The sequence below is a fragment of the Rana temporaria genome, chromosome 1 (assembly GCF_905171775.1).
Source record: "Rana temporaria chromosome 1, aRanTem1.1, whole genome shotgun sequence".
Taxonomy (NCBI): Eukaryota; Metazoa; Chordata; class Amphibia; order Anura; family Ranidae; genus Rana; species Rana temporaria.
This window is the reverse complement of record NC_053489.1, coordinates 668,448,127-668,471,797: the sequence shown is the minus strand read 5'-3', so window position 1 is coordinate 668,471,797 and position 23,671 is coordinate 668,448,127. Positions and strand designations below refer to the sequence as shown.

General features: G+C 43.2%; 2 protein-coding genes and 1 non-coding gene across 3 annotated transcripts in view; 2 read left to right on the top strand and 1 right to left on the bottom strand.

Annotated features, from left to right (window-relative positions):
* Positions 1-508, bottom strand: part of PRADC1 (protease associated domain containing 1) — a 28,204-nt gene extending 27,696 nt beyond the window's left edge. Inside the window, exon 1 of the mRNA XM_040335949.1 lies at positions 357-508. Within this exon, the coding sequence (XP_040191883.1) occupies positions 357-417 (61 nt within the window). The 5' untranslated portion in view covers positions 418-508. The remainder of the gene's footprint in view (positions 1-356) is intronic.
* Positions 509-1,110: 602 nt separating this feature from the next.
* On the top strand, positions 1,111-22,311 carry CCT7 (chaperonin containing TCP1 subunit 7). The gene is made up of 12 exons (XM_040335589.1): positions 1,111-1,219; positions 7,092-7,245; positions 8,235-8,341; positions 13,261-13,386; positions 15,702-15,754; positions 15,834-16,005; positions 16,076-16,240; positions 17,686-17,874; positions 19,152-19,249; positions 19,388-19,520; positions 19,673-19,879; positions 21,657-22,311. The coding sequence occupies exons 1-12, from the start codon at positions 1,214-1,216 to the stop codon at positions 21,870-21,872; spliced, it is 1,626 nt and encodes a 541-aa protein (XP_040191523.1). The 5' UTR covers positions 1,111-1,213; the 3' UTR covers positions 21,873-22,311.
* LOC120925400 lies at positions 21,144-21,275 on the top strand. Its single transcript, XR_005746674.1, has one exon. It is a non-coding gene; the product is annotated as a small nucleolar RNA SNORA3/SNORA45 family (small nucleolar RNA).
* Positions 22,312-23,671: the final 1,360 nt, after the last annotated feature.

The window sequence follows — 23,671 nt, the reverse complement described above, 5'->3', positions numbered from 1 at the left end:
TGTTACCACAATCATGCAGGATCAGACATCACCCCCATGATCCCCCAGCTGTTACCACAATCATACAGGATCAGGCATCACCCTATGATCCCCCAGCTGTTACCCCAATCATACAGGATCAGACATCACCCCATGATCCCCCAGCTGTTACCCCAATCATACAGGATCAGACATCACCCCACAATCCCCCAGCTGTTACCCCAATCATACAGGGTCAGACATTCCCCCCATAATCCCCCAGCTGTCTCTAGCAGTGGCTCCAACCATACAATAGTAGAGGTAATAGGAGAAGCAGCATGGTCAGTCAGCACCCCATAATGAGTCCAGATATCACCCCCCTTCCATGGGATACTAACCATTGGCCAGCAGGGGGAGTGAGAGGAGCAGTAGCAGGCTGAGGGTCAGGGGGTCCCCCATGTCTTCCTGTACTGCGAGCACATCAGGAGTCTCACTTCCCCTCCTCCACCAAAGACCACAGAGGGGGGAAGACACGCCCACATCCTCTACTGGACGAGAACTCGACTCTGATTGGAGCATTTTAATGTCATTCAAGGATTACCGTAATCTTCCTAATAGACGGCAAACCGCACTATTCCTAATATAAGGTAATAGTGTGTTATTAGTAATAGATGGCAATACCGTATTATTCCTTATAGAAGGAAATTACCGTATTATTCCTAATAGACGTAATCCTAATAATGTAATAACAGTTCTTCTATGAAGAATAATGAGTACGTAGAGAGTAACTCTCAGCATACTCCGGGGAGATGAACGATTCGTTGGTTCCGGGGTGATGATGGGGTTCCGGGGTGACGATGGGGTTCCGGGTTCCTTAGTTTGAACATAAAAGGGAGAGGTCTAAGAGGTTTGGTGTAGTAAGATGGCGCCCAGCGGCCTCAATGAAGTAATTAGTTAAAAGGAAGGAAGCTAATCAAGTGAGAGGGAGGCGTGGAACGCAGGCGGTAGTCTCTATGGTAACTGTCACGCTCTCTGGTGTCAGCTCCGACCAATGGCAAGCCAGCGAAGTGCTCAGCAGCCAATCAGGCGGCGGCTGTCAGAATAGAGGCGTGACCCGCAGGCTGAAGTCTCTGTAGTGACGGCGGAACGGCCCCGCCCACAGTGAGTAGACGGTTGGAAGGTTCCGGAAAGTTCTCGAGTCTCGGTGCATTGTGGGAAGTTCAGAGGCGGCCGGGTTCCTAAACACAGTGACAAGATGATGGTGAGTGACCCAATCTGGAGCCATCCTTCCCGGGGACAGCGGGGAGCGGGGCCAGGCGCTGCCCCGTACGCCATCCGAGGACCCGGGGTGCCGCTATCGCTGATATCAGCCCGCCGAGGTCCCCCGTCACCCCGAGACCGAGGAGAGGGCCGGGGGGGTCACGTGGGCAGCGGGCCTGAGAAGGGGTGGGCGAGACCATTGTGTGCAGGGGAGCACTTGTAAATATGGGGGAGCACTGTGCTGCCTGCAGGCGATAAGAGGGACCATTCTATCCTAATATGGGGGAGCGCTGCCTGCAGGTTATGGGAGGGACCATTCTATCCTAATATAGGGGAGCACTGCCTGCAGATAAGAGGGACCAGTCTATCCTAATATGGGGGAGCACTGTGCTGCCTGCAGATAAGAGGGACCATTCTATCCTAATATAGGGGAGCACTGTGCTGCCTGCAGATAAGTGGGACCATTCTATCCTAATATGGGGGAACACTGTGCTGGCTGCAGGTTATGGGAGGGACCATTCTATCCTAATATGGGGGAACACTGTGCTGGCTGCAGGTTATGGGAGGGACCATTCTATACTAATATGGGGGAGCACTGTGCTGCCTGCAGATAAGAGGGACCATTCTATCCTAATATGGGGGAGCACTGTGCTGCCTGCAGATAAGTGGGACCATTCTATCCTAATATGGGGGAACACTGTGCTGGCTGCAGGTTATGGGAGGGACCATTCTATCCTAATATGGGGGAACACTGTGCTGGCTGCAGGTTATGGGAGGGACCATTCTATTATGGGGGAACACTGTGCTGCCTGCAGTTTATGGGAGGGGCCATTCTATTCTAATATGGGGGAGCACTGTGCTGCCTGCAGGTATTGGGGGGGGGGAACCACTTTTTCCTGACCTGGGGGGGGCACTGTGCTGTCTGTGGGTGATGGCAAGGAACACACTATCCTTATATGGGGAAGCAATGTGCTGCCTGCAGGTATTGGAAGGGACAGGTCTATCCTGACCTAAGGGGGGCATTGTGCTGCCTGTATGTGATAGGAGGGACCATTCTATCCTAATAAGGGGGGCACTGTGCTGCCTGCGGGTCATGGGGAGGGACCATTCTATCCTAATAAGGGGGGCACTGTGCCACCTGCGGGTCATGGGGAGGGACCATTCTATCCTAATAAGGGGAGCACTGTGCTGCCTGCGGGTCATGGGGAGGGACCATTCTATCCTAATAAGGGGGGCACTGTGCTGTCTGCAGGTGATGGAACGGACCATCTGTATCCTGGGTGGGGGGGTGCTCTGTACTTCTCCTCTGCTCCCATATTCAGGAAGAGTCCTGCACTCAGAGCTCTGGCTCCTAATATTGGGGAATCTGGTAATCTTGTAAGTGGCATCAATAAAGTTGTTCTGAGTTGAGTATTCATCCCGTGTGGACCCCGGCGGAGGAATGGTATGGTCCACCCTGGGCTGTGAATTCTCCTATAGGTTCTTGTTCTCCCAGTAATGTGTTCTCCTCGGCTCGGTCACACGGCTGTCTAGGGACTCCTCCTCTCCTCTGTAATGTAAGCCGGGTCTTGCTGGTAGAATGTTCCCGTATAAAACGTTATCCATCGTACTACAAACCTTCTCCTCTCCCCCACACTTTTTTTTTTACAAATATGTGAAAAGTGTGGGGGGGGTACATTTGTATTCAGCCCCCTTTACTCTGATACCCCCAACAAAAATCTAGTGGAACCAATTGCCTTCAGAAGTCACCTAATTAGTAATTAGAGTCCACCTGTGTGTCATTTAATCTCAGTATAAATACAACTGTTCTGTGAAGCCCTCAGAGGTTTGTTAGAAAACCTTAGTGATCAAACAGCATCATGAAGGCCAAAGAACACACCAGACAGGTCAGGGATAAAGTTGTGGAGAAGTATAAAGCTGGGTTAGGTTATAAAAAAATATCACCAAGCTTTGAACATCTCACGGAGCTTCTGTTCAATCCATCATCCGAAAATGGAAAGAGTATGGCAGAACTGCAAACCTACCAAGACCTGGCCGTCCACCTAAACTGACCGGGCCGGGCAAGGAGAGCATTCATCAGAGAAGCAGCCAAGAGGCCCATAATGACTCTGGAGGAGCTGCAGAGATCCACAGCTCAGGGGGGAGAATCTGTCCACAGGACAACTATTAGTGGTCTCTCCACAAATCTGGCCTTTATGGAAGAGTGACAAGAAGAAAGACATTGGTGAAAGAGACATAAGAAGTCCTGTTTGCAGTTTGTGAGAAGCCATGTGGGGGAGGGGACACATGAAGAAGGTGCTCTGGTCAGATGACACCAAAATTGAAAATCTTTGATCTAAAAGTAAAACACTATGTGTGGCGGAAAACTAACACTGCGCATCACGCTGAACACACCATCCCCAACTGTGAAACATGGTGGTGGCAGCATCATGTTGTGGGGATGCTTTTCAGCAGGGACGGGGAAGCTGGTCAGAGTTGATGGGAAGATGGATACAAATGTACCCCCCACACTTCACATATTTATTTGTAGAAAAAAATTGAAAAGCAACTAGAGCGGCACGATTTTGGGGGGGAGATGAGAACCCAAATGCGATTTTATTGCTTAGAATAAAGACCACGATTCTCGCGGCGTAACGTCATCTTTCCCATACAAAACAAAAATTGGGCTAACTATATAGTCCCAGTCAGTCTTTGATGCGAGTTCAGATTCTTAGACCTCAAGTCTCCCTAAAACAGCGGCTGCGAAAGCGTGCGACTTTGAAGCCGTGGTAATGTGAAAGGGGCACTCATTTACAGACCGAAGTTCATTCCTTTGAGTTAAAGCATAAAAGTTGCAATGTTTATGGTTCAACAGCTGAGGAATGTTGTGAAACTTGGCAGGCTGCCTGTTTTTTTTATTTGTTTATTTTTGATAGCTGTCGACTTGAGAACTGCATAGAATTGGGAAAATGCTTTTGTTAAAGTGGAGTTCCACCCAAAAATGGAACTTCTGCTTTTTGGAATCTCCTTTCTTCTTCTTCCTCCTTTCCTCTCCTCCTTTCCTCTCCTCCTTTCTTCTTTCCTCCTTTCTTCTTTCCTCCTTTCTTCTTTCCTCCTTTCTTCTTTCCTCCTTTCTTCTTTCCTCCTTTCCTTCTTTCCTCCTTTCCTTCTTTCCTCCTTTCCTTCTTTCCTCCTTTTCTTCTTTCCTCCTTTTCTTCCTTTCCTCCTTTTCTTCTTTCCTCCTTTTCTTCTTTCCTCCTTTTCTTCTTTCCTCCTTTTCTTCTTTCCTCCTTTTCTTTCTTTCCTCCTTTTCTTCCTTTCCTCCTTTTCTTCCTTTCCTCCTTTTCTTCCTTTCCTCCTTTTCTTCCTTTCCTCCTTTTCTTCCTTTCCTCCTTTTCTTCCTTTCCTCCTTTTCTTCCTTTCCTCCTTTTCTTCCTTTCCTCCTTTTCTTCCTTTCCTCCTTTTCTTCCTTTCCTCCTTTTCTTCCTTTCCTCCTTTTCTTCCTTTTCTTCCTTTTCTTCCTTTTCTTCCTTTTCTTCCTTTTCTTCCTTTTCTTCCTTTTCTTCCTTTTCTTCCTTTCTTCCTTTTCTTCCTTTCTTCCTTTTCTTCCTTTCTTCCTTTTCTTCCTTTCTTCCTTTTCTTCCTTTCTTCCTTTTCTTCCTTTCTTCTTTTCTTCCTTTCTTCCTTTTCTTCCTTTCCTCCTTTTCTTCCTTTCTTCCTTTCCTTTTCGTCTTTTCTCCTTTCCTCCTTTCTTCCTTTCTTCCTTTTACTTCTTTTCTCCTTTCTCCTTTTCTTCTTCTTTTCTTCTTCTTTTCTTCTTCTTTTATCCTTTCTTCCTTTCCTCCTTTTCTCCTTTTCTTCTTTCTTCTTTCCTCCTTTCTCCTCCACATTTGGCACTTTTCAGAGGGGGGGAGGGAGCAGATACCTGGATTAGACAGGTATTTGCTCCTACTTCCGGCCATAGATCACAGCGGTAATCGTTGACCTACGCCACGCGTCTGGCGCCTACTTCGTCCCCCTCACTGTGTTCTGGGAGACGCACAGGTCCCAGAAGACAGCTGGGACCGGTGGAATCGCGCAGCACAGTAGGGAACCAGGAAGTCGAGCCGCTGCGGCTTGACTTCCTGATTCCCTTACTGAAGATGGCTGCGGCGGCAGCATCCGATGGAGAGATCGGCTTTGGGTGCCGACATCGCGGGCGTCCTTATATTAAAGCAGCTGCACTGTTTGCAGCTGCTGACTTTTTTAATGTTTTATTTTTTTGGCGGAACACTGCTTCAATATTGTTAGGGGGCAAGAATCGCAATCTCGATTCTCAATGATTAATCATGCAGCTCTGGTATACGCTTATTGTAATTTTATTTTTTGTACCCAAAACATGTAGCAGAATACACATTGTCATAAATTGATGAAGAAATTATATATTTTTTTTTCCTTGGATAGGTTTATCCACTTAAGCCCCGGACAATTATGCAGCTAAAGGACCCGGCCAGTTTTTGCGATTCGACACTGACAATTGCGCAGGCGTGCGACGTGGCTCCCAAACAAAATTGGCGTCCTTTTCCCACAAATGGAGCTTTCTTTTAGTGGTATTTGATCACCTCTGCGGTTTTTATTTGTTTGCGCTATAAACAAAAAATAGAGCGACAAATATTTTTTGCTATAATAAATATCCCCAAAAAATATATAAAACATTTTTTTTCCCTCAGTTTAGGCCGATGCGTATTCTTCTACATATTTTTGGTAAAAAAAAATCGCAATAAGCATTTAACAATTGGTTTGCGCACAATTTATAATGTTTACAAAATAGGGGATAGTTTTATGGCATTTTTATAAAAAAAAAAATTTCGTGACTGCGACATAATGGCGGACACATTGGACACTTATGACACTATTTTGGGACCATTGGCACAGCGATCAGTGCTATAAAAATGCACTGGTAACTGTAAAAATGACACTGTCAGTGAAGGGATTAACCAGGAGGGGGCGCTGTAGGGGTTAAGTGTGACCTAATGTGTGATTCTTACTGTGGGGGGGGGGGGCGTGGCTGGATGTGTGACATCACTGATCGTCTGTTCCCTATGACAAGGAACAGACGATCAGTGACAGTGTCCCTAGGAAGCACAGGGAGAGGTTTGTTTACACTTGCCTTTCCTTGTTCTTCCTCTCTGACCCAATTGCTGGACACCGGCGGTGATCGGGTCCGCTGTTCCTGCGGGCAAGGTCACGGAGAAGAGGACCGGGTCGGGAGCCTGCGATATTGCGGCAGATAAATCGGACACCTGACACTTTGATGCTTTTTGGGAACCAGTGAAACGAATAGTGATGATTGCTAAACAATATGCACTGTCACTGCACTAATGACACTGGCTGGAAGGGGGGTTAACGGGCGATGAAAGGGTTAAATGTGTGCCTGTCCAGCGTTTTCTTCCTGTGGGGGAGGTGCTTTTACTAGGGGTAGGCAGGGATTCCTATCCCTGCTTTGCAGGAACACAGGATCCATGCCTTCCCTACTGACAGAACGGCAATCTCCCTTGTTTACATAGACAGATCTCCATTCTGGCAGAGATCAGCTCCCACTGTGTCTAATTGCAGCGGGTCGCGGGCGGCGTGCATGCATGCGTCAGACCCAGAGGTGTCGGATTACATACTGGATACGCGATCAGTGCAGAGCAGCCGCCCTGCCGAGGTATATGTGTGGTGGGCGGTCCTAAAGTGGTTAAGGTAGCGAAGTTTCGAGTATCAAAAAATGGTCTAGTCATGAAGGGGATACAACCTTCCGGAGGTCAGGGGGTTAATGTTATGAGCAGAACCCCTCTAGTGATGGCAGTGAAGTGTCACCCCCTCCCCCACGCTTGGAATCTTTCCTCATTTCCGTGTCTTTTCTCTTGCAGCCCACACCTGTCATCCTCCTGAAGGAGGGCACAGACTCCTCGCAGGGGGTTCCACAGCTCATGAGCAACATCAATGCCTGCCAGGTGATCGCCGAAGCCGTCCGCACCACCCTGGGCCCCCGCGGCATGGACAAACTCATCGTAGATGACCGAGGTGAGCGCTGTGGGCGGGGATAGAGCCCGGGACTGTAGCGGGTAGATGTGAGAATCCCGAGGGTGACTGAAGTATTACTTTGGGGTTCACAATAGTCTATTGCGGGGATATGCAATTAGCGGACCTCCAGCTGTTGCAGAACTACAATTCCCATGAGACATAGCAAGACTCTGACAGCCACAAGCATGACACCCAGAGGCATGATGGGACTTGTAGTTTTGCAACAGCTGGAGGCCCGCTAATTGCATATCCCTGGGACTCTATTGGCTGAAGTATGAGGAAGCTTGGCTGACACCCAGGACATGTGTGCAGATCTTATTTGTTCAGTAAATGGAAAGTCCTTTTATTTCCATCTTGTGGGTGTCAGTCTTTGAGCCTCTTGATTGGTTGGCGAGGGATGACGTAACTGTTGCACGGGGACTGCGCCGGCGAATTAACCTGAGCTGCACATGCTTGGTGATAAGGGGGGAGGTTGGACCCAGGAAGGTAAAATATAAGCAGAATAAACTTCAGCTTTAAAGTGTAAGTTCCCCCCCTTTTCCAAAAAATCTGATCAGACGCCCTCCACCCTTCATAATCAATTAGTTGTTTCGGCGCTATATATATATATATATATATATATATATATATATATTTATTCTTGTGTGTGTGTGTGTGTGTATATGTATATATAGCCGAAACAACTAATTGATTATGAAATTCATCGTCGATTAATCGGCCAGTAACATATTGGGGTTAAAACAACCAAATATATATATATATATATATATATATATATATATATATATATATATATATATATATATATATATATATATATATATAATATTTGTGTAAGTTTATTCCCACTTTTTCAAAGAAAATATTTTCATGAAACGCTCCCCCAAAAATCAGGAGATATTAAAAAATGTATAATGGGCAAAAATATTTTCATAGATGTTTGTATCGGATGCAGCGGTTATATTTGAAAATGGTGTTTTTTATTTTAGGAAAAGCCACTATATCTAATGATGGAGCCACCATTCTCAAACTTCTGGACGTGGTTCATCCCGCTGCCAAGACCCTGGTGGATATCGCCAAGTCACAGGACGCCGAGGTAAACGCACACACCGCTGCTACCTTCTGATATCACACCGTGATTTGTGTGTGTATATATACACAACAAATAAAGATTCCTCCATGTTCCTGGCCAAGCTTGGTCTTTCTTTCTTTCTTTCTTTCTTTCTTTCTTTCTTTCTTTCTTTCTTTCTTTCTTTCTTTCTTTCTTTCTTTCTGCTCTTTCTTTCTTTCTTTCTGCTCTTTCTTTCTTTCTTTCTGCTCTTTCTTTCTTTCTTTTTGCTCTTTCTTTCTTTCTTTTTGCTCTTTCTTTCTTTCTTTTTGCTCTTTCTTTCTTTCTTTCTTTTTGCTCTTTCTTTCTTTCTTTCTTTTTGCTCTTTCTTTCTTTCTTTCTTTTTGCTCTTTCTTTCTTTCTTTCTTTTTGCTCTTTCTTTCTTTCTTTCTTTTTGCTCTTTCTTTCTTTCTTTCTTTTTGCTCTTTCTTTCTTTCTTTTTGCTCTTTCTTTCTTTCTTTTTGCTCTTTCTTTCTTTCTTTCTTTTTGCTCTTTCTTTCTTTCTTTCTTTTTGCTCTTTCTTTCTTTCTTTTTGCTCTTTCTTTCTTTCTTTCTTTTTGCTCTTTCTTTCTTTCTTTCTTTTTGCTCTTTCTTTCTTTCTTTCTTTTTGCTCTTTCTTTCTTTCTTTTTGCTCTTTCTTTCTTTCTTTCTTTCTTTCTTTCTTTCTTTTTGCTCTTTCTTTCTTTCTTTCTTTTTGCTCTTTCTTTCTTTCTTTCTTTCTTTCTTTTTGCTCTTTCTTTCTTTCTTTCTTTCTTTCTTTCTTTTTGCTCTTTCTTTCTTTCTTTCTTTCTTTCTTTCTTTTTGCTCTTTCTTTCTTTCTTTCTTTCTTTCTTTCTTTTTGCTCTTTCTTTCTTTCTTTCTTTCTTTTTGCTCTTTCTTTCTTTCTTTCTTTCTTTCTTTCTTTTTGCTCTTTCTTTCTTTCTTTCTTTCTTTCTTTCTTTCTTTCTTTTTGCTCTTTCTTTCTTTCTTTCTTTCTTTCTTTTTGCTCTTTCTTTCTTTTTGCTCTTTCTTTCTTTCTTTCTTTCTTTTTGCTCTTTCTTTTCTTTCTTTTTGCTCTTTCTTTTCTTTCTTTTTGCTCTTTCTTTTTGCTCTTTCTTTCTTTCTTTTTGCTCTTTCTTTTTGCTCTTTCTTTCTTTCTTTCTTTTTGCTCTTTCTTTCTTTCTTTCTTTCTTTTTGCTCTTTCTTTCTTTCTTTCTTTTTGCTCTTTCTTTTTGCTCTTTCTTTCTTTCTTTCTTTTTGCTCTTTCTTTCTTTCTTTTTGCTCTTTCTTTCTTTCTTTCTTTCTTTCTTTCTTTTTGCTCTTTCTTTCTTTCTTTCTTTCTTTCTTTTTGCTCTTTCTTTCTTTCTTTTTGCTCTTTCTTTTTGCTCTTTCTTTCTTTCTTTTTGCTCTTTCTTTTTGCTCTTTCTTTCTTTCTTTCTTTCTTTTTGCTCTTTCTTTCTTTCTTTCTTTCTTTCTTTTTGTTTTTTCTTTTTTTTTTTCTTTCTTTTTTTTTGTTCTTTCTTTCTTTCTTTCTTTCTTTCTTTTTGCTCTTTCTTTCTTTCTTTCTTTCTTTCTTTTTGCTCTTTCTTTCTTTCTTTCTTTCTTTCTTTTTGCTCTTTCTTTCTTTCTTTCTTTCTTTTTGCTCTTTCTTTCTTTCTTTCTTTCTTTTTGCTCTTTCTTTCTTTCTTTCTTTCTTTCTTTCTTTTTGCTCTTTCTTTCTTTCTTTCTTTCTTTCTTTCTTTTTGCTCTTTCTTTCTTTCTTTCTTTCTTTTTGCTCTTTCTTTTTGCTCTTTCTTTCTTTCTTTCTTTCTTTTTGCTCTTTCTTTCTTTCTTTTTGCTCTTTCTTTTTGCTCTTTCTTTCTTTCTTTCTTTCTTTCTTTCTTTTTGCTCTTTCTTTCTTTCTTTCTTTCTTTCTTTCTTTTTGCTCTTTCTTTCTTTCTTTCTTTCTTTTTGCTCTTTCTTTCTTTCTTTCTTTCTTTCTTTTTGCTCTTTCTTTCTTTCTTTTTGCTCTTTCTTTTTGCTCTTTCTTTCTTTCTTTTTGCCCTTTCTTTTTGCTCTTTCTTTCTTTCTTTTTGCTCTTTCTTTTTGCTCTTTCTTTCTTTCTTTTTGCTCTTTCTTTTTGCTCTTTCTTTCTTTCTTTTTGCTCTTTCTTTTTGCTCTTTCTTTCTTTCTTTTTGCTCTTTCTTTTTGCTCTTTCTTTCTTTCTTTCTTTCTTTCTTTCTTTCTTTTTGCTCTTTCTTTCTTTCTTTCTTTCTTTCTTTTTGCTCTTTCTTTCTTTCTTTCTTTCTTTTTGCTCTTTCTTTTTGCTCTTTCTTTCTTTCTTTTTGCTCTTTCTTTTTGCTCTTTCTTTCTTTCTTTCTTTCTTTCTTTTTGCTCTTTCTTTCTTTCTTTCTTTTTGCTCTTTCTTTCTTTCTTTTTGCTCTTTCTTTCTTTCTTTCTTTCTTTCTTTTTGCTCTTTCTTTCTTTCTTTCTTTCTTTCTTTTTGCTCTTTCTTTCTTTCTTTCTTTCTTTCTTTTTGCTCTTTCTTTCTTTCTTTTTGCTCTTTCTTTTTGCTCTTTCTTTCTTTCTTTCTTTCTTTTTGCTCTTTCTTTCTTTCTTTCTTTCTTTCTTTCTTTCTTTCTTTCTTTCTTTCTTTCTTTCTTTCTTTCTTTCTTTCTTTCTTTCTTTCTTTCTTTTTGCTCTTTCTTTCTTTCTTTTTGCTCTTTCTTTCTTTCTTTCTTTCTTTCTTTTTGCTCTTTCTTTCTTTCTTTCTTTTTGCTCTTTCTTTTTGCTCTTTCTTTCTTTCTTTCTTTCTTTCTTTTTGCTCTTTCTTTCTTTCTTTCTTTTTGCTCTTTCTTTTTGCTCTTTCTTTCTTTCTTTCTTTTTGCTCTTTCTTTTTGCTCTTTCTTTCTTTCTTTCTTTTTGCTCTTTCTTTTTGCTCTTTCTTTTTGCTCTTTCTTTCTTTCTTTCTTTTTGCTCTTTCTTTCTTTCTTTCTTTCTTTCTTTTTGCTCTTTCTTTCTTTCTTTCTTTCTTTCTTTTTGCTCTTTCTTTCTTTCTTTCTTTCTTTTTGCTCTTTCTTTCTTTCTTTTTGCTCTTTCTTTTTGCTCTTTCTTTCTTTCTTTTTGCTCTTTCTTTCTTTCTTTTTGCTCTTTCTTTCTTTCTTTTTGCTCTTTCTTTTTGCTCTTTCTTTCTTTCTTTTTGCTCTTTCTTTTTGCTCTTTCTTTCTTTCTTTTTGCTCTTTCTTTCTTTCTTTTTGCTCTTTCTTTCTTTCTTTCTTTTTGCTCTTTCTTTCTTTCTTTTTGCTCTTTCTTTTTGCTCTTTCTTTCTTTCTTTTTGCTCTTTCTTTTTGCTCTTTCTTTCTTTCTTTTTGCTCTTTCTTTCTTTCTTTCTTTCTTTTTGCTCTTTCTTTCTTTCTTTCTTTCTTTTTGCTCTTTCTTTCTTTCTTTCTTTCTTTTTGCTCTTTCTTTCTTTCTTTCTTTCTTTCTTTTTGCTCTTTCTTTCTTTCTTTCTTTCTTTCTTTTTGCTCTTTCTTTCTTTCTTTCTTTCTTTCTTTTTGCTCTTTCTTTCTTTCTTTCTTTCTTTCTTTTTGCTCTTTCTTTCTTTCTTTCTTTCTTTTTGCTCTTTCTTTCTTTCTTTCTTTCTTTTTGCTCTTTCTTTCTTTCTTTTTGCTCTTTCTTTTTGCTCTTTCTTTCTTTCTTTTTGCTCTTTCTTTTTGCTCTTTCTTTCTTTCTTTTTGCTCTTTCTTTCTTTCTTTTTGCTCTTTCTTTTTGCTCTTTCTTTCTTTCTTTTTGCTCTTTCTTTTTGCTCTTTCTTTCTTTCTTTTTGCTCTTTCTTTCTTTCTTTTTGCTCTTTCTTTCTTTCTTTTTGCTCTTTCTTTTTGCTCTTTCTTTCTTTCTTTTTGCTCTTTCTTTTTGCTCTTTCTTTTCTTTCTTTTTGCTCTTTCTTTTTGCTCTTTCTTTTCTTTCTTTTTGCTCTTTCTTTTTGCTCTTTCTTTTCTTTCTTTTTGCTCTTTCTTTTCTTTCTTTTTGCTCTTTCTTTTCTTTCTTTTTGCTCTTTCTTTTCTTTCTTTTTGCTCTTTCTTTTCTTTCTTTTTGCTCTTTCTTTTCTTTCTTTTTGCTCTTTCTTTTCTTTCTTTTTGCTCTTTCTTTTCTTTCTTTTTGCTCTTTCTTTTCTTTCTTTTTGCTCTTTCTTTTCTTTCTTTTTGCTCTTTCTTTTCTTTCTTTTTGCTCTTTCTTTTCTTTCTTTTTGCTCTTTCTTTTCTTTCTTTTTGCTCTTTCTTTTCTTTCTTTTTGCTCTTTCTTTTCTTTCTTTTTGCTCTTTCTTTTCTTTCTTTTTGCTCTTTCTTTTCTTTCTTTTTGCTCTTTCTTTTCTTTCTTTTTGCTCTTTCTTTTCTTTCTTTTTGCTCTTTCTTTTCTTTCTTTTTGCTCTTTCTTTTCTTTCTTTTTGCTCTTTCTTTTCTTTCTTTTTGCTCTTTCTTTTCTTTCTTTTTGCTCTTTCTTTTCTTTCTTTTTGCTCTTTTTTTTTCTTATGTGGCCTTTTCCTCATTAGGCAGCACATCTATGATGCAAATTTCCTGTTCCACCATATACCAAAGGTGCTCTATTGAGTGAGATCTGGTGACTTTTAGCGCTGATCACAGTATTTGGTGTCAAAGGTCCCCAAAAAAGTGTTATTTGGTGTCCGATTTTGTCTGCTGCAATGTCACAGTCCCCCCAGAAATGTTTCACCCAATGGGTAAAGCTTTCATCGGAATGCAGCTGTGCACTTCTAATAAGTGACAGTTGTACAATCTGTTTTCAGTCACTTTCCTGCACTGCTGTGAAAGAACAATGCAGTTGTTTCGGGATGTGGGAAACGGATATATCCCTTTTAGTGATGAGAGTAATTTTGTTTATAGGCGCTGTGAAGCAACTGTTGTGGTTACTGAGATGTCTTCTTGTGTTTTCAGGTCGGCGATGGAACTACATCCGTCACACTCCTCGCTGCGGAGTTTCTGAAACAAGTGAAGAGTTATGTGGAGGAGGGGCTGCACGCTCAGGTCATCATCCGGGCCTTCCGGACCGCCACTCAACTAGTGAGTACCTGTCCTGTCCACCATGATGTCATCTGATAACCTTTCCTTAGAAGTGACCCCCCCAGGGTGGATTTGATTTAAATCACAATTTTTAACGAACGGCTGTCATCTCTGTCCTGCAGGGGCTCCTCCTCTGACCTGCTGTTGACTCACCGACAGTCCCATTCACTTTAAAGGGGACTGTGGGTAAGGTAATTTTTGTGTTTTGCCTAAATAGCTTCCTTTCCCTTAGTGCCGTCCTCCTTCACTTACCTCATCCTTCCATTTTGCTTTTAAATGTCCTTATTTCTTCTGAGAAATCCTCACTTCCTGTTCTTCTGTCTGTAACTCCACACAGTAATGCGAGGCTTTCTCCCTGGTGTGGAGTGTCGTGCTCGCCCCCTCCCTTGGACTACAGAGAGTCGGGACACTCTCTACGTTGCAGATAAAGGAGCTGTGTGTTAGTGGGCGTCCCGACTCTCCTGTAGTCCAAGGGAGGGGACGAGCACAACACTCCACACCAGGGAGAAAGCCTCACATTACTGTGTGGAGTTACAGACAGAAGAACAGGAAGTGAGGATTTCTCAGAAGAAATAAGGACATTTAAAAAGAAAAATGCAAGGATGAGGTAAGTGAAGGAGGACGGCACTAAGGGAAAGGAAGCTATTTAGGGGGAATTTTTTTTTACCTTTACAACCCCTTTAATGGGACGGCTGGTGATGCGGCAGTGACACAACAAGGTGAGGGAAGAGGCGGCAGCAGGTGAGTGGATGCCCGCTAATGGGCGCTGCCATGATGGATCTGAAATGACGAGTGCTCTTTATATGTAAGGACTTATTCTTGCTGGTAATTAGACTCTTTAAAGCGGTAGTTCACACCCCCCCCCCCCCCCCCCCGACACATTTTACCATCGAGACAGGCATTGTAGCGCGAGCTACAGTATGCCTGTCCCGATTTTTTTAACCCCGGACTCACCTTGTAATCGGAGATCGTATTTTTCGGCTCCCGCGGGGAATGGGCGTGCCTATGGAGAGGGAGGATGATTGACGGCCGGCCCTGGCACGTCACTCTCCCCGAAGACAGCCGGAGTAGGTCTCGGCTCTTCACGGCGCCTGCGCACAGGCTATGCGCACGCGTCGTGAAGACCAAGCCTATTTCGGCTATTTCCGGAGAAGCGTGGCGCGCCAGAGCCGGCCGTCAATCATCCTCCGTCTCCATAGGCACGCCCATTCCCCGGTATCTTCAATCTACGAGAACAAGGTGAGTACGGGGGTAAAAAATTCGGGACAGGCATACTGTAGCTCGCGCTACAATGCCTGATTTTTATGGTAAAATAAAAAAAATGTTTTCGTCGATAGGGTGAACCCCCGCTTTAATATTTGCAAATAAAATGAAAGTTTCCTATTTAGAATAATGAACATTCATGTTAGTAAAACAACAATTTCGGAACAGTTTGTAGTGTACAAAGATCTGCAAAACAATGGGATAAATATTCCTTTGTTTTATCTCATGGTTACTGTGACATTGTGTGAATGCATCAATGCAGTGTTTGTCTACTTTGTCAAGTTTGTCTATCACATAAAATCCCAATAAAATACATTTACATTTACAGTTGTAACATGACAACATGTGTAAAATTTCAAGGGGTACGAATACTTTTTCAAGGCACTGTACATTCTACTTTTTATCTTTAAAAATTATATTTTTAATCCATGTTTTATCTGCCGAGGATCTCCGATGCGCACGCGCTGCTGCCAACAGCGGCGCATTGCGAGGGGAATATCTCCTAAACCGTGCTATAAAAATGCACTTAGGTCCAATCGATAAAAGTTTTTTGCGATTTTTTTTTTTTTTTTTTTTTTTTTTTTTTTTTTTTTTTTTTACCAAAAATATGTACAAGAATGTGTATCGGCCTAAACTGAGAAAAAAACGTTTTTTTATATAATTTTTTTGGTATTTATTATAGCAAAAAGTAAAAACTTGATATTTTTTTTTTTTCAAAATTGTCGCTCTATTTTTGTTTATAGCGCAAAAAATAAAAACCGCAGAGGTGATCAAATACCACCAAAAGAAAGCTCTATTTGTGGGGAAAAAAAAGATATCAATTTTGTTTGGGAGCCACGTCGCACGATCGCGCAATTGTCAGTTAAAGCGACGCAGTGCCGAATCGCAAAAACTGGCCAGGTCCTTTACCTGCATAATGGTCCGGGTCTTAAGTGGTCAAAGTGGTAGTACAGAATTTACTACCACTTTAAATTGTTGCTCTTCCTACACACAGTGCACAGCAGGTACACTGGATTGGTGCTTTACTTTGCTCTCCTCCTTTTCTCTTTCAGGCAGTCGCTAAAACCAAAGAGATTGCTGTGACAGTGAAGAAGGATGATAAAGCGTGAGTATCATCGGAGGTTCCTATGAAATGTGATGTTGAGTGTTTGGGTTTCCATATCTAATACGGGTTTCATCATCAGTGAACAGCGCAGCCTGCTGGAGAAGTGCGCCGCCACAGCCCTCAGCTCCAAACTCATCGCACTCCAGAAAGACTTCTTCGCCAAGATGGTGGTGGATGCCGTGTTCTTGTTGGATGACCTGCTGCAGCTTAAGATGATCGGCATCAAGAAAGTGCAGGGAGGCGCCCTGGAGGTGTGTATTGCCGCTCGCAGGCGCAGTTTCTAGGACTCGATCACTTCAGTAATGACCTTCCTCTGTTCAGGACTCCCATCTGGTGGCTGGAGTCGCCTTCAAGAAAACCTTCTCCTACGCTGGGTTTGAGATGCAGCCCAAGAAGTATGAGAACCCCAAGATTGCCCTCCTGAACGTGGAGCTGGAGCTGAAGGCGGAGAGGGACAACGCAGAGGTTCGCGTCAACAATGTTGAGGTGAGAAAGAACCAATAAACCTTTACAGTCGCAGGAACGTTGTGTCTTCTCAGATGTGACATTATGATGGGTGGAGGGTTGAGTGGCTGCATGGCTTCTTATTTCATAAGCACTCCAGCAGCAGATCCTTGCTATGGTTCCTGGATCTGTTACTGATTGGGAGCTGCACTCCAGTTATGGCTTAAGGAAAAATCTGGGACCTCTCATAATGACCACTGCAACTGCACAGACTGGGGGACTGATGATCTCCGTAGCGGAGACGTAAAGAGGTTATTGGGTTTAGCTCCAAAAGGCTGAACTTCAGGTAGAAATTATTAATTAATCTAAAAATCAATCCCTAACTTTTAACATCTATGGTGCTGTGTTTTGCTTTCAAAGCAACAACCACTGACCAGTCCTTGAATGCAGCATTTTCAGGGCTTTGTGTCCCTAACATTCTGTGTAAGACCAGTGACCACTGTGCCTGCACTGCTTGCCCAGGAGACTCTTGGTCTCTCCGGTGCACCATGACATCATACCTTGACTAACAGGACAGGTAGCTCTGGGACTCACTGGTGCACCATGACATTATACCTCAACTAACAGGCCTGGAGACCCTTGGCCTCTGGTGAACCATGACATCATACCTTGACTGACGGGCCAGTAGAACCTTGGTGTCTCTGGTGCACCATGACCTCATACCTTGACTGACAGGCCATGAGAACCTTGGCCTCTGGTGCACCATGACATCATACCTTGACTGACTGGCCAGTAGAACCTTGGTGTCTCTGGTGAACCATGACATGCCTTAACTGACAGGCCAGGAGAACCTTGGCCTCTGGTGAACCATGACATGCCTTAACTGACAGGCCAGGAGAACCTTGGTCTCTCTGATGCACCATGACAATATACCTTGACTAACAGGCCAGAAGATCCTTGGTCTCCCCGGCCCACCATGACAATATATCTTGACTGACAGGCCAGGAGAACCTTGGTGTCTCTGGTGCACCATGACCTCACACCTTGACTAACAGGCCAGGTGGCTTTTGGTCTTCCTCGTGCACCATGACCTTGTACCTTGACTGACAGGCCAGGAGAACCTTGGTCTCTGGTGCATCATGACCTTGACTGACAGGCCAAGACACTAGGTGTGTAGTACACATATTTCTGCCTGCTATAAAAGCACTAATTCCAGTTGTACAGTGGGGAATAATGGTTTGATATTGTGGTGCCAAAAACAAAATGTCAGCACCTCATCGATTCTTCTTCATGTGCCCTGGCCCTAGAAAAAGGTGTGTGTGAATTTTTTTTACAAAAAACTATGCAAGTTAAAAAAAATACAATTTTAAGTGTTGTTTAGTGAGGCAAAGTAATTGCAGTAATGGGTACATTTAGAATATGTATCCCAGGGTTCAGCTTGAAATGCTTATTTACATCCCCCTGACTCTCCTCTTTCTTCATCCCAGGACTATCAGGCCATTGTAGATGCCGAGTGGAACATCCTGTACGACAAACTGGACAAGATCCACAAGTCCGGAGCCAAGGTTGTTCTCTCCAAACTGCCTATTGGGGATGTCGCCACACAGTACTTTGCTGACCGAGACATGTTCTGTGCTGGACGGGTTCCAGAAGAGGATCTCAGGAGGACCATGATGGTAGGAAATCTTTAAACTCATTCAGTTCTAGAGTCACTCGTCTTGCCAACTGTTACTAACGGCGCTTTGTTTGGTACTCAGGCAAAGGCCACGCACTCTAAAATACGAAGTCTTTGTTATGTTTTTTTCCTTTTGTACCTGGAAATTAATAATTCCATATCTGTGTAAACACCAGAGCTGAATGCTGGCAGATGGGAAGGGGTGGACATGGTAGCATGGTGACAAGGTTTCTTACCGCCAATACCTTCTAAGGGGTGTCAGTCTGCTTAGGTTTGGTGGCACAAAGTCTTCTGCACCTTTTTTATAAGAAGTTTCTAGACCAGGTTTTCCCAACCTGGTTACTCTTGAGGAACCCTTAGGCCCCTTTCACACTGGGGCGGGAGGCGCGGTGGCGGCGCTATAACTAAAAATAGCGGCGCTATACCGTCGGAATTGCCGCAGAATTCGACCGCTAGCGGTGCGGCATTAACACCCGCTAGCGGCCGATTAAGGGTTAATACCGCCCACAATGCGCATCTGCAGAGGCGCATTGGGGGCGGTATTGCCGCGGTTTCCCATTGTTTCAAATAGGAAGGAGCGGTATACACACCGCTCCCAAGATGCTGCTTGCAGGAGATTTTTTTCCTCTCCTGCCAGCGCATCGCCTCAGTGTGGAAGCCCTCCGGCTTTCACATTGAGAAGGCTGGGCAGCAGTTTTTCAGGCGGTATTTAGGCGCTATTTTTAGCGTTGTACCGCCTGAAAAACTCCTCAGTGTGAAAGGGGTCTTAAAGTAATTTTGAGATCTCTGAAATGTTCTCATCCACAGCTCATGGTACATTTAGAGTGAGTTGTGGATATGGCAATAAATATACACAGTGGATATGGAAAATAATCTGTTTTTTCCAATGGAGCGGGATGCAGGACTTTGCAGCATTTAGGAGGTGTCGCGTTTGGCAGAAATGGTAGACATATGTAAGGGGAAGAAAGTCGGATCACCAGGAATCTTATATTCCGTAAACTTTTGAGTCCCTTCCCGGACCGTCGTCCAGAAGTGGGACAATTTAGGGCATGACCAAAATATGTGGAGTAGGGTTCCTCTATCCCCCCAGGCATCACCAACAGAGGTCAGTAGTACTGGTGTAGGAGGTGGGGGGGGGGGTGAGGTTCTGTGGAGCCCCCAATTGTTAAACCCGGTCTTACAAGTTGCTGTATATACTGTGTGTTTTAATATGCTGACTTGGAATCATTGCCTACCCTTCCATGCCTGTGTCTAATTTTGCCCCCCTGTTATTCCCAGGCCTGCGGAGGCTCCATCCAGACCAGTGTCGGCGCTCTGACCAATGATGTACTGGGTCAGTGTGCAGAGTTTGATGAGACCCAGGTGGGAGGAGAAAGGTGAGAGCGGTGGTCATGTGATTAGAGCGCTCAATGGAAATTTTGACCATTAACAAATTCTAACTTTCCAAGACTGGCTGCGGGTCAGCTGATGTTGTATCGGTGTATTAGACTGACACTGGTTCTGTTTATCTGCAGATTCAACTTCTTCACTGGCTGCCCCAAAGCCAAGACCTGCACCATCCTCCTGAGAGGAGGAGCCGAGCAATTCATGGAGGAGACCGAGCGATCTCTGCATGACGCCATCATGATTGTACGCAGAGCCATCAAGGTATTTATCCGAGCTTTCTTCCAGCCATATGCAATGCGTGTTTAGAAATGTATGTTTCTGTTCTCAGAATCCTTTGGGGGCAGCTGAACTTAATAGGGTTATTGTGCTATTTTTTTTATTGCCTGTAACTTCATAATTTTGGTTTCTTCTAGAATGACTCTGTTGTTGCCGGCGGTGGAGCCATTGAGATGGAGCTGTCCAAGTACCTGCGAGATTACTCCAGGACAATCCCCGGCAAGCAGCAGCTGCTCATCGGTTCTTATGCCAAAGCCCTTGAGATCATTCCTCGCCAGCTCTGTGATAACGCCGGATTCGATGCCACCAACATCCTGAACAAACTGAGAGCCAAGCATGCCCAGGTGGGTACAGCGTCCTATTACCGTCCAAACTGATGTCACATTATTTCCTTTCTCTAGATTTTTATCCAGTAGCAGAGTATGCCAGGTCGATGCATATACATTCCCCAGATGTAGGATGCACAGGTAGCGGGTGCAGATGCCAGAAAACGATTATTAGGTTATGTTGGTGCATCAGAATCGAGCCTGAGGATCTTAATACTTCTTGCCAGGGTAGCATCAGGTTAACGAATCAGTAAAGATAAAAAAAATATAACAAACATGTTATACTTGCCTCCACTGTGCTGCTCGTTTTTGCACAGAGTGGCCCTGAACCTGGTATTCTGGGGTCCCTCGGCTGCTGTCTCTGCTCTGCCCTTCAAGGACTCAACACCTTCATGCGAGCGATCTCCCATAGTGTTGAGTTATTGCGGGCGCGCTCCCGTGATACAGCGGCGGCCATAACCACCAACTGTATCACTCAGCCCCACCCCCCGGTGCGCCGCGTCATTGAATGTGATCGATTGAAGCGCCAGCCAATGGCTGCGCTGCTTTTAATCCATCCACTGTAAGCCAATCAACGGCGAAGAGGATGTCGGGGGCGAGCGCGGGACTTTCGCGGGGTCAGGTAAGTATAACGGGGGGGCGGTATTGTCTGATGTTTTTTCACCTTAATGCATAGAATGCATTAAGGTGAAAAAAATTGTACATTTACAACCCCTTTAAAGTCTAGAAGGGTGTCCTTTTATGTCCTGGACTTCCCCCTCTGGTTTTTTTTTTTTTTAAAAAAAAGAAAAAAATAATTGGGTCGCTTTTATTCCTTTTACAATAGAAAAAAAGCATGACTGGTCCTCCTTAATTATGAGCGCTGGGGTCAGAAAGACATCACATCTCATATTTGGACTAAAATGCAATAATAAAATAAATTGTCATTCTAAAAAAAGTCCCTTTTTTTTTTTTTAAGAGCCATTGGGCGGAAGTGACGTTTTGACGTCACTTACGCCCTGCAGTGATGTGGGGGGCCATCTTCCCCTCACTCATCTCCATACACAGCAAGGGAGAGGACCGGATCGCCTCTGCCGCTGCCGACGGCTCCAGTAAGCGGCGGGAGGGTAGCTAGCTGCTACAATAACAACAGTGTTCTTCTTCAAACAGACGTATAACTATGGCAGGCGGTCCGTGGTTAAAGGTAAAGGGGGTCTTTTGACCCCAGATATCTTCACAAAGAGGATGTAATAGGGGGGGGAAGCAATAAAAATGCCGACACTGTAATAATAAAGTGAAATGACCTGAGACTAGAGTCACACCTCTGCACTCCTAGTGGCCTTGGTGTGCTAGAGTTCTCGGAGAGTGACTGCTGATCTTTAATTACTGGTTGGTTCTTCATGTAGCTCAACCAGTCACTGGTACAGCAACACCCGGGAGAGCGCTTCTCCTAGGTGGGGTTATCTGATGTGGGGAGGAGCCGCCGAGGGACCCCAGACGTCGGTGATCGGGGGCCACTCTGCAAAACAAACTGCACAGTGAGGGTAAGTATGATATGTTTGTTGTAAAAGCCACCCAGCAGCTACTTGGCCGCTAGGTTGGCAGTTATATTAAATAAAAGTCTAGCTGCCGACATCATCCTGGTATAACCACTTGGTCAACTGACGCACATGTACGTGTTTTGGCGTTGGTGGATATACAAGACAAACTGGTAGTGTTACAAGTATTTTACTTGTATGGATTGTGTGTTTTTATTTTATTTTTTTTTCTTCTTTGCTCCATTCATCCTCTGACTCTGTTCTGCGAATGCTTTCAGGGTGGAATGTGGTACGGCGTGGACGTGAATAACGAAGACATAGCGGACAACTTCGAAGCCTGCGTTTGGGAGCCAGCCGTGGTGAGAATTAACGCTCTCACCGCAGCCTCAGAAGCCGCCTGTCTCATTCTGTCTGTAGACGAAACCATAAAGAACCCGCGCTCCACCGCGGAGCAGGGAGCCCCCCGTGGCAGAGGAAGGCCGCACCAGCACTAAAGACCTAGAAGGCCACAATGTGGAAGTGTCTTCTTCTGATGAGGGAACTGTAGGTGTGCGATCGCTGTCTGGATCGGCTAGTAAAGAAGGAAGCCGTAGCATTTCATCTGTCAACTGTAATGGCAGAACTTGGTGTTTGAGAACCTTGACAACTGTCAAATTGGCGATAACAGCGTTTGTACTCCCCGCAGAACAAAGGGGCTTGTGATGGAAAAGCATTGATAGGACTGTATCCCATAGTGATATCTTATTCTGGTCCTGGAAAAAGAAAATCTGGTTGCTCTTAACGACATTTGCTTTTTTTTTCTTCATTTTCCATCACAAGGCCCATTGTGTCTCCTCATCCCTTCACAATGCTCTGTAACTTTCCTGTTTTGTTACTGTATTTATTTTCTTTTGAACAAACGCAACAATGATTAAATGCACTTCACCAAATGAATGTGGTCTTTATCATTTTTTATATTGGGAATAAGGATAAGTTCACCTTTTAAAAAACATTAAATGCACATCTTTTTGTGTGTGTGTGTGTGTGTGTGTGTGTGTGTGTGTGTATATGTATGTGTGTGTATATATGTATGTATGTATATATATATATATATGTGTGTGTGTGTGTGTGTGTGTGTGTGTGTGTGTGTATATATATATATATATATATATATATATATACATTTTTTTGGGAGCCTGGACAGCATTGCACCCACGATCAGCAGGTGGGTGCTATGCAGGCTCTGTGTGGTCATGCATCATAGGCCCAAGCAGGAAGCATTAATGAACTACTACAGTGCTCAACAGCGCCGTGGCAGTTCATTAGGAACTACAAGCCGACAGCCGCCGCAAAGGCTGCTGGACCTTGTCCTTTTCTATTCACAGAACTCTGAAACGACGACATGGCCGGGCAGGCGGAGCCCCGAATAGACACGTTTTTTTTACAAAGTCTGGCCGCCTGTCGCATCAGGGAGGTACGGGGCCGGTAATGTGTTGCAACCCTGAATATAGGTGTAACCCAGGGGTGTCAAACTCGATTTGCTTATGGGCCATATCGGCATTACGGTTGCATATCAGCACCCCACCCCCTTTACATCAGATGTAGCCCCCAACCACCAGAAGTCGAGCACCCCCCACCCACCCACTGTCCCTTACATCAGTGCACCCCCTTGCCTTGTGCTGCTGCCAGGAGGGCTGGACAGAGATGGATCTAGTGGTGGAGTCCTATCCTCTCAGCTGCTGAGATGAGGGGGGGTGTGAGGGCCACATGAAATGGCCTGGAGGGCCGGTTTTGGCCCACGGCCTTGTGTTTGACACCTGTGGTGTAACCTGTTACAAAAGGTGACCGTCTCCTTTAGGCCCGGTTCACGCTGGTACAACATGCGCTCCGACTTTGGTAGCACAAGTCGCATGATATATCTAAATAAATGGTACCCTATGAGAGCTGTCTTAACTGGTCCTACACAAGTCAGTCTGACTTTGAAACTACTTTGGTCCGACTTTTGGTACTACTTCAGCCCATTGAATATCACTGATCCCACTTTGGCATGCCACTTGTGTTCTGAGTATCTTGAAGGGAAAAACTCGACCCCAAAAAGCAAACAAACGCGTAGAGTCCCCCCTTCTGCCTGGTATGGATTTTGAGGAGAACCCCCACGTCTTGTTTTCTTATTTTGGCATGGGGGTTCCCCTTAAAATCAATCCCATCATAAGCCAGCTCTTGTGGAACCCTCCTCTACCCAGCATGTGCTGCTTTCTAGACACTGGAACTCTTCTTTTTTTTTTTCCACTTTGTAAATCCTTTTCTGCAGGAA

Bases quoted from the DNA above. Each gene is read 5' to 3' on its own strand.
- CCT7 (XM_040335589.1), top strand. The intron at 19,521-19,672 runs GTATTTATCCGA...GGTTTCTTCTAG, and splicing joins TTGTACGCAGAGCCATCAAG to AATGACTCTGTTGTTGCCGG. The intron at 19,880-21,656 runs GTGGGTACAGCG...GAATGCTTTCAG, and splicing joins TGAGAGCCAAGCATGCCCAG to GGTGGAATGTGGTACGGCGT.